The sequence below is a fragment of the Nesoenas mayeri genome, assembly GCF_963082525.1.
Source record: "Nesoenas mayeri genome assembly, contig: SCAFFOLD_146, whole genome shotgun sequence".
NCBI lineage: Eukaryota > Metazoa > Chordata > Aves > Columbiformes > Columbidae > Nesoenas > Nesoenas mayeri.
Genome location: NW_027660027.1, coordinates 611 through 12056, shown reverse-complemented (window position 1 = coordinate 12056; position 11446 = coordinate 611). Strand labels below are relative to the sequence as shown.

The following is an 11446-nucleotide window of genomic DNA, read 5'->3' as shown; positions in this document are numbered from 1 at the left end:
GGGGGAGGGGGGGGAACCGGGAACGGGGATCGATACCGGGAACGGGAACCGGGGATCGATACCGGGAACGGGAACCGGGGATGGGGATCCGGTACCGGCAACCGGGGATCGATACCGGGAACGGGAACCGGGGATGGGGATCGATCCGGTATCGGGAACCGGGGATCGATACCGGGAATCGGGGATCGATCCCGGGAACCGGGGATGGGAACCGGGGATCGATAACGGGAACCGGGGATGGGGATCGGGATCCGGTACCGGGAACCGGGGATCGATACCGGGAACGGGAACCAGGATCCGGGATCTGGGACCGGGAACCGGGCCCGGGGGTGGATCGCGATACCGGGACCGGGGATCGATACCGGGAATCAGGGATCGATACCGGGAATCGGGGATCGATACCGGGCCCGGGCCTGGGAACCGGGGGTGGATCCGGGAACCGGGGATGGGAACCGGCTTGGCGGATGGATCCCGGTAACGGGGATGGGGCCGGATCCCGGGGCCCGATCCGGTAACCGGGGACGGGGCCGGATCCCAGGGATGGGGGATGGGGCCCGATCCGGTAACCAGGGATGGATCTCGGGGATGGAGATGGGGCCCGATCCGGTAACCGAGGATGGGGCCGGATCCCGGAGATGGGGGATGGGGCCCGATCCGGTAACTGGGGATGGATCCCGGTAACCGGGAATGGATCCCGGGGATGGGGCCCGATAACCGGGGATGGATCCCGGGGCCGGTAACGGGGGGTACGGGGGGATGGATCCCGGGGATGGGGATGGGGCCCGATCCGGTAACCGGGGATGGATCCCGGTAACCGGGGATGGATCCCGGGGATGGGGATGGGGCCCGATCCGGTAACCGGGGATGGATCCCGGGGATGGGGATGGAGCCGAATCCGGTAACGGGGGCCGGATCCCGGTTCCCGGATCCCCCACGCCGGGGGGGCTGCGGCGGGGGCCGGGATGGGGCGCAGCCCCGTGTGTCCCCCCCGTTCCCCCCCGTTCCCGATTAATCCCCCCACGTTCCGCTCTATCCCCCCCGGGTCCCGGTTCCCCCCCCCCGTTCCCAGTTGGTTCCCCCCGTTCCCCTCTCCGTTCCCGTTCTCCCCCGTTCCCGGTTGGTTTCCCCCCCCATTCCGCTCTATCCCCCCCGTTCCCGGTTCCCCCCACGTTCCCGGTTGGTTCCCCCCCCGTTCCCGTTCCCCCCCGTTCCCGTTCCCCCCCCCGTTCCCGGTTGGTTCCCCCCAGTCCGCTCTATCCCCCCCCGTTCCCGTTCCCCCCCCCCGTTCCCGTTTCCCCCCCCGTTCCCGGTTGGTCCCCCCCGTCCCCCCCCGGCTCCCGGTGCCCCCCCCCGTTACTCACTCGCTGCGCGGCCGCCGCAGCCCCCCCGGCGGGGGGGGGGGGGGATGGGGGGGGCCGGGCCGCGGTTCCTCCGCCCGGTGAAGCGGCGGCGGCGGCGGCGGCGGCAGCGGGGGGGGGGGGGCGGGGGGGGCAGGGCCCGGGCCCCCCCGGTTCGCGCTGCTCGCGGCTCCGACGGCGCCGACGGGGAAAGCGGGGGGGGGGGGGGCCCCCCCCGGGAGGGTTTTGGGGGGGGGGGGGGGTCGGTGTGTTCCCCCCCCACACCCGGTGTGACCCCCCCCGCCCCGGGTGGGGCTGGATGGGGGGGGGCGCACCCACTCCCCCCACCCCCCCCGCGTGGGTTCGTCCGGGGGGGGGGGGGGGGTGAGGGGGCGGAGGGGGGGGGCGGAAGGGGTGGGGTTAATGGGAGGGGCGTGGCCGGGGGTAATTGGAGGGCGGGGCTGAAAGGGCGGGGGGGTGGAGGTGGGCGGGGTCAAGGGGGGCGTGGCCAAGGGGTGAATGGGGAGGGGGTGTGTGGGTGGGGCTTGGGAAAGGGGCGGGGCGATGCGTTGATTGGATGGTGGGGAGTGTGGGCGGGGCTAAGGGAGGGGGGCGTAGCCAGGGGTTGAGTGGAGGGGCGGGGATGTGGGCGGGGCTTGGGAAAGGGGCGGGGTTAACGGAGGGGACGGGGCCATTGGGCCAATTGGAGGGCGGGGCTTGGGAGGGGGGCGGGGTTAACGGGTGGGGCGGGATTTCTTGAATGGGGTGGGGCTTGGGGAGGGGGGCGGGGCTTGGCCCCACCCACCGCAAAACTCAGACACCGCCCCCGGGGCAATTAACACCCTCATTAACACCCAATTAACACCCTAATAGCGTAATTATCCCCCCACCCCAATTAACCACCCTCTGACCACCCCCCCCCAATTAACCCCCTCCTTTCCCCAATAAAGACACTTTGGGTCGTTTTCTCACTTTTAATTGCATCAGGAATTAATTAACAACCCCCCCTCAATGGGGGGGGGGAGGAGAGTGGGATGGGGGGGGCAACAACCCCCCAAATGCAGCTGCTGCCCCCCCCCCCCCAAAAATCGGGGGGCTTGTGGGGGGGGGGGAGACTTGGGGGGGCAGGTGGGGGAGGGGATGGGGGGGCATTGGGTTTTTGTCACCCCCCAAATGGGGTGAAACCCCCTTGAGGGGGGGGAAATGGGGGGTCCCCAAAGTGGGGGTGTCCCGGGGGGGATGGGGGGGTCACTGCAGCCCCCCCGCTCGGGGGGGGTCCGTGGGGTAGATCTCGATGGTTTCCACCACGGCCAGAGCGGCGCCGACGTCCCCGCCGGGGCTGGGGGGGGCGGGGGACGGTGATGGTGACGGAGCCGCCGGTTCCGGTTCCGGTTCCGGTACAGCCGCTTCCACCCTCTCCGGTTCCGGTGTCCATGACGGATCCGGTTCCGGTGTCCATGACGGATCCGGTTCCGGTGTCCATAACAGAGCTGGTGCTGGTTCCGGTGTCGATAATGGATCCAGTTCCGGTGTCGATTGCAGATCCGGTTCCGGTGTCCATAACAGATCCGGTTCCGGTCTCAATGACAGATCCGGTTCCGGTGTTGATGATGGAGCTGGTGCTGGTTCCGGTGTCGATAATGGACCCGGTTCCGGTGTCCATGACAGATCCGGTTCCGGTGTCCATGATGGATCCGGTTCCGGTCTCAATAATGGAACTGGTACCAGTTACGGTGCCAATAATGGAGCCGGTGCCGGTTCCGGCGCCGATAACGCATCCGGTGCCGGTTGTGGTGCTGATAATGGAGCCGGTGCCGGTTCCGGCGCCGCTACCAGTTATGGTCTCAATAATGGAACCGGTACCAGCCACAGCGCCGATAATGGAGCCGGTACCAGTTATGGCGCCGATAACGGAGCCAGAGCCGGTTCCGGTGCCAATGACGGATCCGGTGGTGGTTACGGTCTCGATAATGGAGCCAGAGCCATTTCCGGTGCCAATGATGGAGCTGGTGCCAGTTCTGGTGCCAGTAACGGCCCCGGTGGTGGTTCCGGTGCCAATAACGGAGCCGGCGCTGGTTCCGGGGCTGATCATGGAGCTGGTGCTGGTTATGGCGTCGATAACAGACCCGGTGCCGGTTACGGTCTCAATAACAGTCCCAGTGCCGGTTATGGTCTCAATAACGGAGCCGGTGCCGGTTACGGTCTCGATAATGGAGCCAGTGCCAGTTCTGGTGCCGATAACGGCTCCAGCGCCGGTTATGGTCTCAATAATGGCCCCGGTGGTGGTTATGGTCTCAATAACAGACCCGGTGGTGGTTCCGGTGTCGATAACGGCTCCGGCGCCAGTTACAGTCTCGATAACGGCTCCGGTGCCAGTTACGGTCTCAATAACGGCCCTGGTGCCGGTTATGGTCTCAATAACGGCCCCGGTGGTGGTTCCGGTGTTGATAACGGCTCCGGCGCCGGTTACGGTCTCGATAATGGAGCCGGCGGCAGCTCTGGTGCTGATAACGGCTCCGGCGCCGGTTACAGTCTCGATAACGGCCCCGGCACCTCTTGCGCTGCCGATAACGCCCCCGGTGCCGCTTACGGTCTCAATGACGCCCCCGGCGCCGTCTCCGGCGCCCGCAGGTCCCCGTGGCGGCTGCTGGTGCAGCTTGCGGTGCTTCCAGAGGTTGGAGAAGGAGCGGTAGGCTTTGCCGCAGCCCTCGCAGCGGTACGGCCGCTCGCCGGTGTGGATGCGCCGGTGCTCGGCCAGGCGCACGGCGATGGCGAAGGCTTTGCCGCAGTCGCCGCAGCGGAAGGGCCGCTCGCCGGTGTGCAGGCGCCGGTGATCCTTGAGGTGCGTGGACTGCCGGAAGGCTTTGCCGCACTCGGGGCACGGGTACGGCCGCTCGCCGGTGTGGATGCGCCGGTGAACCGACAGCGACGTCTCGGTGCTGAACAGCTTCTTGCACTCGCCGCACTCGAAGCTCTTGGCGCAGGGCGGGCGTTTCGGCGGCGCCGCCACCGGCGAGCGCGGCGGCTCCGGCGCCTCGCCGGGCGCCGCGTGGAGCCGCTCGTGCGCCCGCAGCCGCGCGGCCGATCCCGCCTTCTTGCCGCACGTGGAGCACTCGAAGCGCCGCGCGGCGCCGGCGCCGCCGCGGGGACACCGGTGCTCCCGCAGCTGCGCCGCGCCGGCGAAGGCGGCGCCGCAAGCGCCGCAAACCTGCGGCTCGCGGCCGGCGTGGGCGAGCCGGTGCACGTCCAGCAGGCGGCGCAGCAGGAAGGAGCGGCCGCATTCGGCGCACTTGTAGGGGTACTCGCCGGTGTGGTGGTAGCGGTGCATGAGCAGGCGGTAGGGCCGGTGGAAGCGCACGCCGCACTCCTGGCACTTGTAGGGGTAGCGGCGCGAGTGCACGAAGAAGTGCTGGCGCAGCGTGGACGATTGGGTGAAGCGCTTGTGGCACAGCTGGCACTCGTAGGGCCGCTCGCCCGTGTGCGTCAGGCGGTGCCGGAGGAGGTTGGCGTGCGAGTTGAAGGTTTTGGCGCAGTCCGGGCAGGCGAAGGGGCGCTCGCCCGTGTGCGTCAGCGCGTGGTTGCGCAGGTGCGACTTCTTCTTGAACATCTTGCCGCACTCGCCGCACTCGTGGCGCCGCTCCAGCCGGTGCACGAAGCGCTGGTGCCGCGCCAGCTGCGCCGCTTTGCCGAACGCCTTCCGCAGGCGCCGCAGCGGTGGGTGGGCTCCGGCGGGCGAAGCGCCGCGGGTTTCGGCTCCGGGGGGGGCGGCGGCGGCGGCGCCGGCGTCACTATGGGTTTGGCGTTGCCGTGGGTGCGGCGGTGGTAGAGGAATTTGGTCATGTTGGCGAAGGCTTTGCCGCAGGGGCAGCGGTGCAGCGGGTTGGGCGAGTGCGTGCGCCGGTGCGCCAGCAGCAGGGATTCGGTGTCGAAGGCGGAGCCGCAGTCCAGGCACAGGAAGCGCGATTCGGCGCTGTGGCCCCCAGGTGCTGCTCCAGCGCCGGCGGCGTCGGCAGCACTTTGCTGCACAGGGGGCATTGGAAAGCGCCCAAACGGTGGCAGCGGAGGTGGCGCCGGAGCTGCCGGGGGCCGCCCAGGAGGCGCTGGCACTCGGGGCACCGGTGCTCCGGCGGCGGCGGGGGGGGGCGGCGCGTTCGCCTCGTTAACCGCGCCGTTAATTAGCGGGGGGGTGAGATGAGCCGCCTGGTGCTCCAGGAAGTCCTTGGGGCTCTGGAAGAGCTGCCGGCACTCGCCGCACTCGTAGAGCAGCAGCTGCACCGTGTCGGCGTCGGCGGCGCCGTCGTCCTCGCCGGGTTTGCGGTACGAGTGCTCCAGGTCCACGCGGGGTCGGGGGCGCCGGAGGCGGCGCCGGAGCCGCGGGGGGGGCGCGGTGGCTCTGCCGGTGGTTGAGCCAAAGGTCTTGGGTGGCGAAGAGCGCGCGGCACTCGGGGCACTCGAAGTGGATGCTGGAGCCGGGTTTGGCGGCGATGGAGCCGAGCGGCTCCGGGTCGTGCGCCAGCAGCTTGATGTGCAGCTCCTGGTGCTCCAGCAGCTGCCCCGGCGTCAGCAGCAGCTGCCCGCACTCCAGGCACTGGTACTGGGGGGGGTCCGGGGGGGCGCCCAGCGGCTCGGGGGGGGGCGGGTGCTGGTGCTGCTGGTGCGCCAGCGCCTCCCCCAGCGCCGCCGCCAGGTGGCCGCACTCGGAGCACACGTAGCGGTGCTCCAGCAGCACCAGCGTCTCCTCGCCCGCCGGGGGGGTCGCCATGGCCCTGGGGGGGGGAGATATGCGGGGGGCAAGGGGGGGGGGGGAGAGGGAGGATGGGGGGGTGGGGTTGGGGGGGAAGAGGGGTTAGAGGAGTAGGGGGGGGAATGGGGGGGGGAAATGGGGGAGGTTAAAGGAGGGGGGGGGTTGGGGGGGTGGGGGGTAGAGGTGGGGGTTACGGGCGGGGTTACGGGGGGATTACGGGGGGGGGTGAGGGGGGTTGGGGGGGTTGGGGGGGGTTAGAGGGGGGGTTAGAGGGGGGGTTAGAGGGGGGGGTGAGGGGGGTGGGGGGGTTAGAGGGGGGGGTTGGGGGGGGTTGGGGGGGTTAGAGGGTGGGGGTTAGAAGGGGGGGGTTAGAAGGGGGGGTAGAAGGGGGGGTAGAAGGGGGGTAGAAGGGGGGGATTGGGGGGGGTTAGAGGGGGGGGGTTAGGGGAGGGGTTGGGGGGTTAGAGGGGGGTTAGAGGGGGGTTAGAGGGGGGGTTGGGGGGGGTTGAGGGGGGGGTTGAGGGGGGGTTGGGGGGGGTTGGGGGGGGTTAGAGGGGGGAATAAGGGGGGGGAATAAGGGGGGGGAATAAGGGGGGGAATAAGGGGGGGTTAGAGGAGTGGGGGGGAAATAAGGGGGGGAGAAATGGGGGTAGAATGGGGGGGAATGGGGGAGGGTTAGAGGGGGGAATGGGGGGGTTAGAGGAGTGGGGGGAAATAAAGGGGCAGAAATGGGGGGGGAGAAATGGGGGGGTTAGAGGAGTGGGGGGAGAGAATGGGGGGGTTAGAGGAGGGGGGGTTAGAGGAGGGGGAAATGGGGGGGTTGGGGGGGAATAAAGGGGGGGAGAAATGGGGGGGAATGGGGGGAGTTAGAGGAGTGGGGGGGGAATAAGGGGGGGAGAAATGGGGGGAATTGGAGGGGTTAGAGGAGGGGGAATGGGGGGGGGTTGGAGTTGGGGGGGGAAATGGGGGGGTTTAGAGTAGGGGAGAAAATGGGGGGTTGGGGGGGAAAATGGGGGGGGCGGGGAAATGGGGGATTAGAGGGGGGGGAATTAGGGGGTTAGAGAAATGGGGGGGGAATAACGGGGGGTGGGAGAGTGAAGGGGGTGAAGAATGGGGGGTAAAAATAGGGGTGGGGGTTAGAAAGGGGGGGTAAAGAATGGGGGGGGTAAAAATAAATGGGGGTGAAATTAAATGGGGAAGGGGGAAAATAATGGGGGGGGGGGTGGGAGAACGGGGGGGTAAAATATGGGGGGGGTAAAAATGGGGCCTTTTACCCCCCCCAAACTCATTTACCCCCTCAGGACCCCCCAAATGCCCTTTTGATCCCCCCCGGACCCCCCCAAACCCATTTACCCCTCAGGACCCCCCCCAAATACCCTTTTAACCCCCCCGAATGCCCTTTGAACCCCCCAGGACACCCCCAAACCCATTTACCCCTCAGGACCCCCCCAAACCCCTTCCCCCCCCCCAGGCCCCGTTTTCCCGCCGCCCCCCCCCCCCAATCCTGCCCCCCCCGGCCCCCCCCGCCCTCGGGTCCCCCCAAACCCCCCCGGGGCCCCCCCGAGGCCCCGCCCCCCCCTCTCGGGACCCCCGACCCCCCTCACCTCCCGTTTCGCTCCCGCTCTCGTTCCCTTTCCGTCCCCCTTCCCTCCGCCGGCACCTCCCAACATCCCGCCTCGCTATTGGCCGGCACCGCCCGCCCAGTCAAGACGGGGACCAATGGTGGCGAGCGGCGGGTGGTGACGTCACGGGCGGGCGGCCCGCCACGGTGGGAGCGGGAGGAACCAACGCAGTGCGAGGCGGGGGGGCGGATTGTACCAAAGCGGGGCGGGGGGGTTAGGGGGGGCTGGGACGTACCAAGCGGGGGTGGTTGGGGGGATTGGAGTGGGGGGGTGACGGGGGGTTGGGTTGTACCAAGGAGGGGCTGAAAGGGGGGGATTTGGGGGTCTAGGTTGTACCAAGGCGGGGATTGCGGGGGTTGGGAGGTACCAATGTGGGGTTGAGGGGAGATTTGGGGGGGGGTTGGACCGTACCAAGACAGGGGGACAGGGGGAGGCTCCTGTTCAGCTTCTTTATTGTTCCCGTCGGGCCGACACACGCGGTTACAAAATAAAAAATAAACCAACAAACAACCAAAAACCAAGAAAAAAAAAATCAATAATTTAAAAAGCAATAATAATTAGCATAATTAACAATAATTAATTAAGAAACGAACCCCCGAAACACACACACGCACCCCCCCACGAAAAACAACGAATGAACGAGGCGGGAGGTGACGTCACGCGCGCGGCCGCCCCGTGGAGGGGGGGATGGGGGCGGGTGGGGGGCACGCACGTGGGGGCGGGGCTAAAGGGGAAGGGCGGGGTCATGGTGGTGGGCGGGGCTGCGGTGGGGGCGGGGCCAAGAGGGGCGGGAGCGCTGGCAAAGGGAAGGGACGGGGGGGCGTGGCCAGGGCGGTGGGCGGGGCTGGGTGAAGGGGCGTGGGAAAGGGGCGTGGCCAAGGGGAAGGGGCGTGGCCAAGGAAAGGGGCGTGGCCAGAGGAGGTCACGGCGTCACAAACAGACATTTGGGGGGAAAAGGGGCTTTTTATACAAATTTTCTCCTTTTTTTTTCTCTTTTTTTTTTTTTAAACTTTTCCCTTTTTTTTGTTTTTTTTTTCTTCTTTTTCCCGAGTTTCTTTTTTTTTTTAATTCTTCTTATTTTTGTCCTTTTCTTCCCTTTTTTTTTTAACGATTTTCTGAGGTCTCTTACAAAAGGGGGGATGGGGGGGGGGGGGCGGAATTTTTGGGTGGAATCTTTGGTTTTTCGGTCGTTTCGCTGCCCCCCGGGGGGGGAGGGGCACGGGGGGGGGGGGGAGGGTCACAGCACGAGGTCACCCCCCTAATCCGACCCCCCCCCCCAAAATGAGGGGGACCCCCCCCCCAAGATCAAGGGGATGCACCAAGAACTGGGGAGTCCCAATGGGAATTGGGGGCCCCCATAAAAGAAATGGGGACCCCCCCCAATAAATAGGGACCCCCCCCCCAATAAATGAGAGAAACCCCTCGATCAATAGGGACCCCCCCCAATAAATGGGGGGACCCCCCCCGATCAACAGGGACCCCCCCTAATAAATAGGGGAACCCCCCCGATCAATAGGGCCCCCCCCCAATAAATGGGGACCCCCCCAATAAAGGGGGGAACCCCCTGATCAATAGGGACCCCCCCCCAATATATGGGGGAAACCCCCAATGAATAGGACCCCCCCAATAAATGGGGACCCCCCCAATCAATAGGGACTCCCCCCAATAAATGGGGACCCCCCCAATAAATGGGGACCCCCTCAATAAATGGGGGAACCCCCCAATGAATAGGGACCCCCCCCCCAAAATAAGTGGGGGCCCCCCGGGGTTCTTTGGTTGCGCGAGGTCAATGAGGTATCTGGCCGGGGGGGGAGGGGCGGGGCCGGCCCCTCCCCCACCCTCTTTGGCTTTGGGGGGGGCGGGAGGAGGGGGGAGCGGGGGGGTCCCCAAGGTCATTGGGGGGTCCCCAAGGTCATGGGGGACCTGGAGGTCACGGAGGGGCCTTCAGCACCTGGAGCTTCATCACCACCATCATCATCATCACCATCATCATCATCATCATTGTCACCATGGTGACCACCATTGTCACCATCATCATCATCATCGTCACCATGGTCACCATGATGATCATCATCTCATCATCATCACCATCATCGTCATCATCATTGTCACCATGGCGACCACCCTTGTCACCATCACCATCATTGTCACCATCATCATCATCACCATGATGATCATCATCTCATCATCATCACCATCTTCATCATCATCATCATGTCACCATGGTGACCACCATTGTCACCATCATCATCATTGTCACCATCTTCATCATCATCGTCACCATGATCATCATCATCATCATCACCATGATCATCATTGTCACCATCGTTGTCACCTTCATGGTCACCGTGATCATCATCATTGTCACCATCATCATCATCACCTTGATGGTCACCGTCATCATCTCATCATCATCATCATCACCATCGTTGTCCCCATTGTCACCACGATCATCATCATCTTCATCATCATCATCACCATCGTTGTCACCATTGTTGTCCCCATTGTCACCATCATCATCACCTTCATGGTCACCATGACCATCATTATCTCATCATCATCATCATCATCTTCGTCACCATCATTGTCCCCATTGTCACCATCATCATCATTGTTATCACCATGATCATCATCTCATCATCATCATCATTGTCACCATGCTCCTCTTCATCATCATCATTATCATTGTCACCATGGCGACCATCATCATCATCATCACCATTGTCTCCATGGTCACCATGATGATGATGATCATTATCTCATTATCTTCATCATCTCATCATCATCATCATCTTCATCTCCATCGTTGTCCCCATCATCATCACCATGGTCACCATCATCATCATCATCACCACCATGGTCACCATGATGATGATGATCATTATCTCATTATCATCATTATCTCACCATCATCATCATTGTCCCCATTGTCACCATCATCATCATCATCACCATTGTCCCCATGGTCACCATGATGATGATGATCATGATCTCATTACCTTCATCATCTCATCATCATCATCATCTTCGTCTCCATCATTGTCCCCATTGTCACCATCATCATCACCATGGTCACCATCATCATCATCACCATGGTCACCATGATGATGATGATCATGATCTCATTATCATCATTATCTCATCATCATCATCATCATTGTCCCCATTGTCACCATCATCATCATCATCACGATGGTCACCATCATTATCATCATCATCACCATTGTCACCATGATGATGATGATCATGATCTCATCATCATCATCATCACCATCGTTGTCACCATCATTGTCCCCATTGTCACCATCAACATCATCATCATCATCACCATGGTCACCATCATCTCACCATCATCATCATCATCACTGTCCCCATTGTCCCCATGGTCCCCATGGTCACCATCATCTCATCATCATCATCATCATCATCATCACTGTCCCCATTGTCCCCATGGTCACGATGGTCACCATGATCTCATCATCATCATCATCATCACTGTCCCCATTGTCCCCATGGTCATGATGGTCACCATCATCTCATCATCATCATCATCATCATCATCATTGTCCCCATGGTCACCATCATCTCATCATCATCATCATCATCATCGTTGTCACCATCATCATCATCATCGTCACCACGGTCACCATCATCTCACCATCATCATCATCATCATTGTCCCCATTGTCCCCATGGTCACCATGGTCCCCATGATCTCATCATCATCATCATCATCATCATCA

General features: G+C 63.4%; 1 protein-coding gene across 1 annotated transcript; it reads right to left on the bottom strand.

Annotated features, from left to right (window-relative positions):
- Positions 1 to 2432: 2432 nt before the first annotated feature.
- On the bottom strand, positions 2433 to 7731 carry LOC308052377 (uncharacterized protein). Its single transcript, XM_080364457.1, has 4 exons — positions 7686 to 7731; positions 5710 to 6103; positions 5144 to 5663; positions 2433 to 5090 (listed from the first exon to the last, which is right to left on the bottom strand). Exons 2-4 carry the CDS (start codon positions 6097 to 6099, stop codon positions 2500 to 2502), a joined length of 3501 nt encoding a protein of 1166 aa, XP_080220583.1. The 5' UTR covers positions 6100 to 6103; positions 7686 to 7731; the 3' UTR covers positions 2433 to 2499.
- Between the last annotated feature and the right edge of the window lie 3715 nt (positions 7732 to 11446).

Coding starts and splice junctions, on each gene's coding strand:
- LOC308052377 (XM_080364457.1), bottom strand. CDS start 6,099: ATGGCGACCCCCCCGGCGGGCGAGGAGACGCTGGTGCTGCTGGAGCAC. Junction 5,664..5,709: donor GCCACCGCGCCCCCCCCGCG/GCTCCGGCGCCG, acceptor GTGGACCTGGAG/CACTCGTACCGCAAACCCGG. Junction 5,091..5,143: donor CTACCACCGCCGCACCCACG/GCAACGCCAAAC, acceptor CCCCCCCCGGAG/CCGAAACCCGCGGCGCTTCG.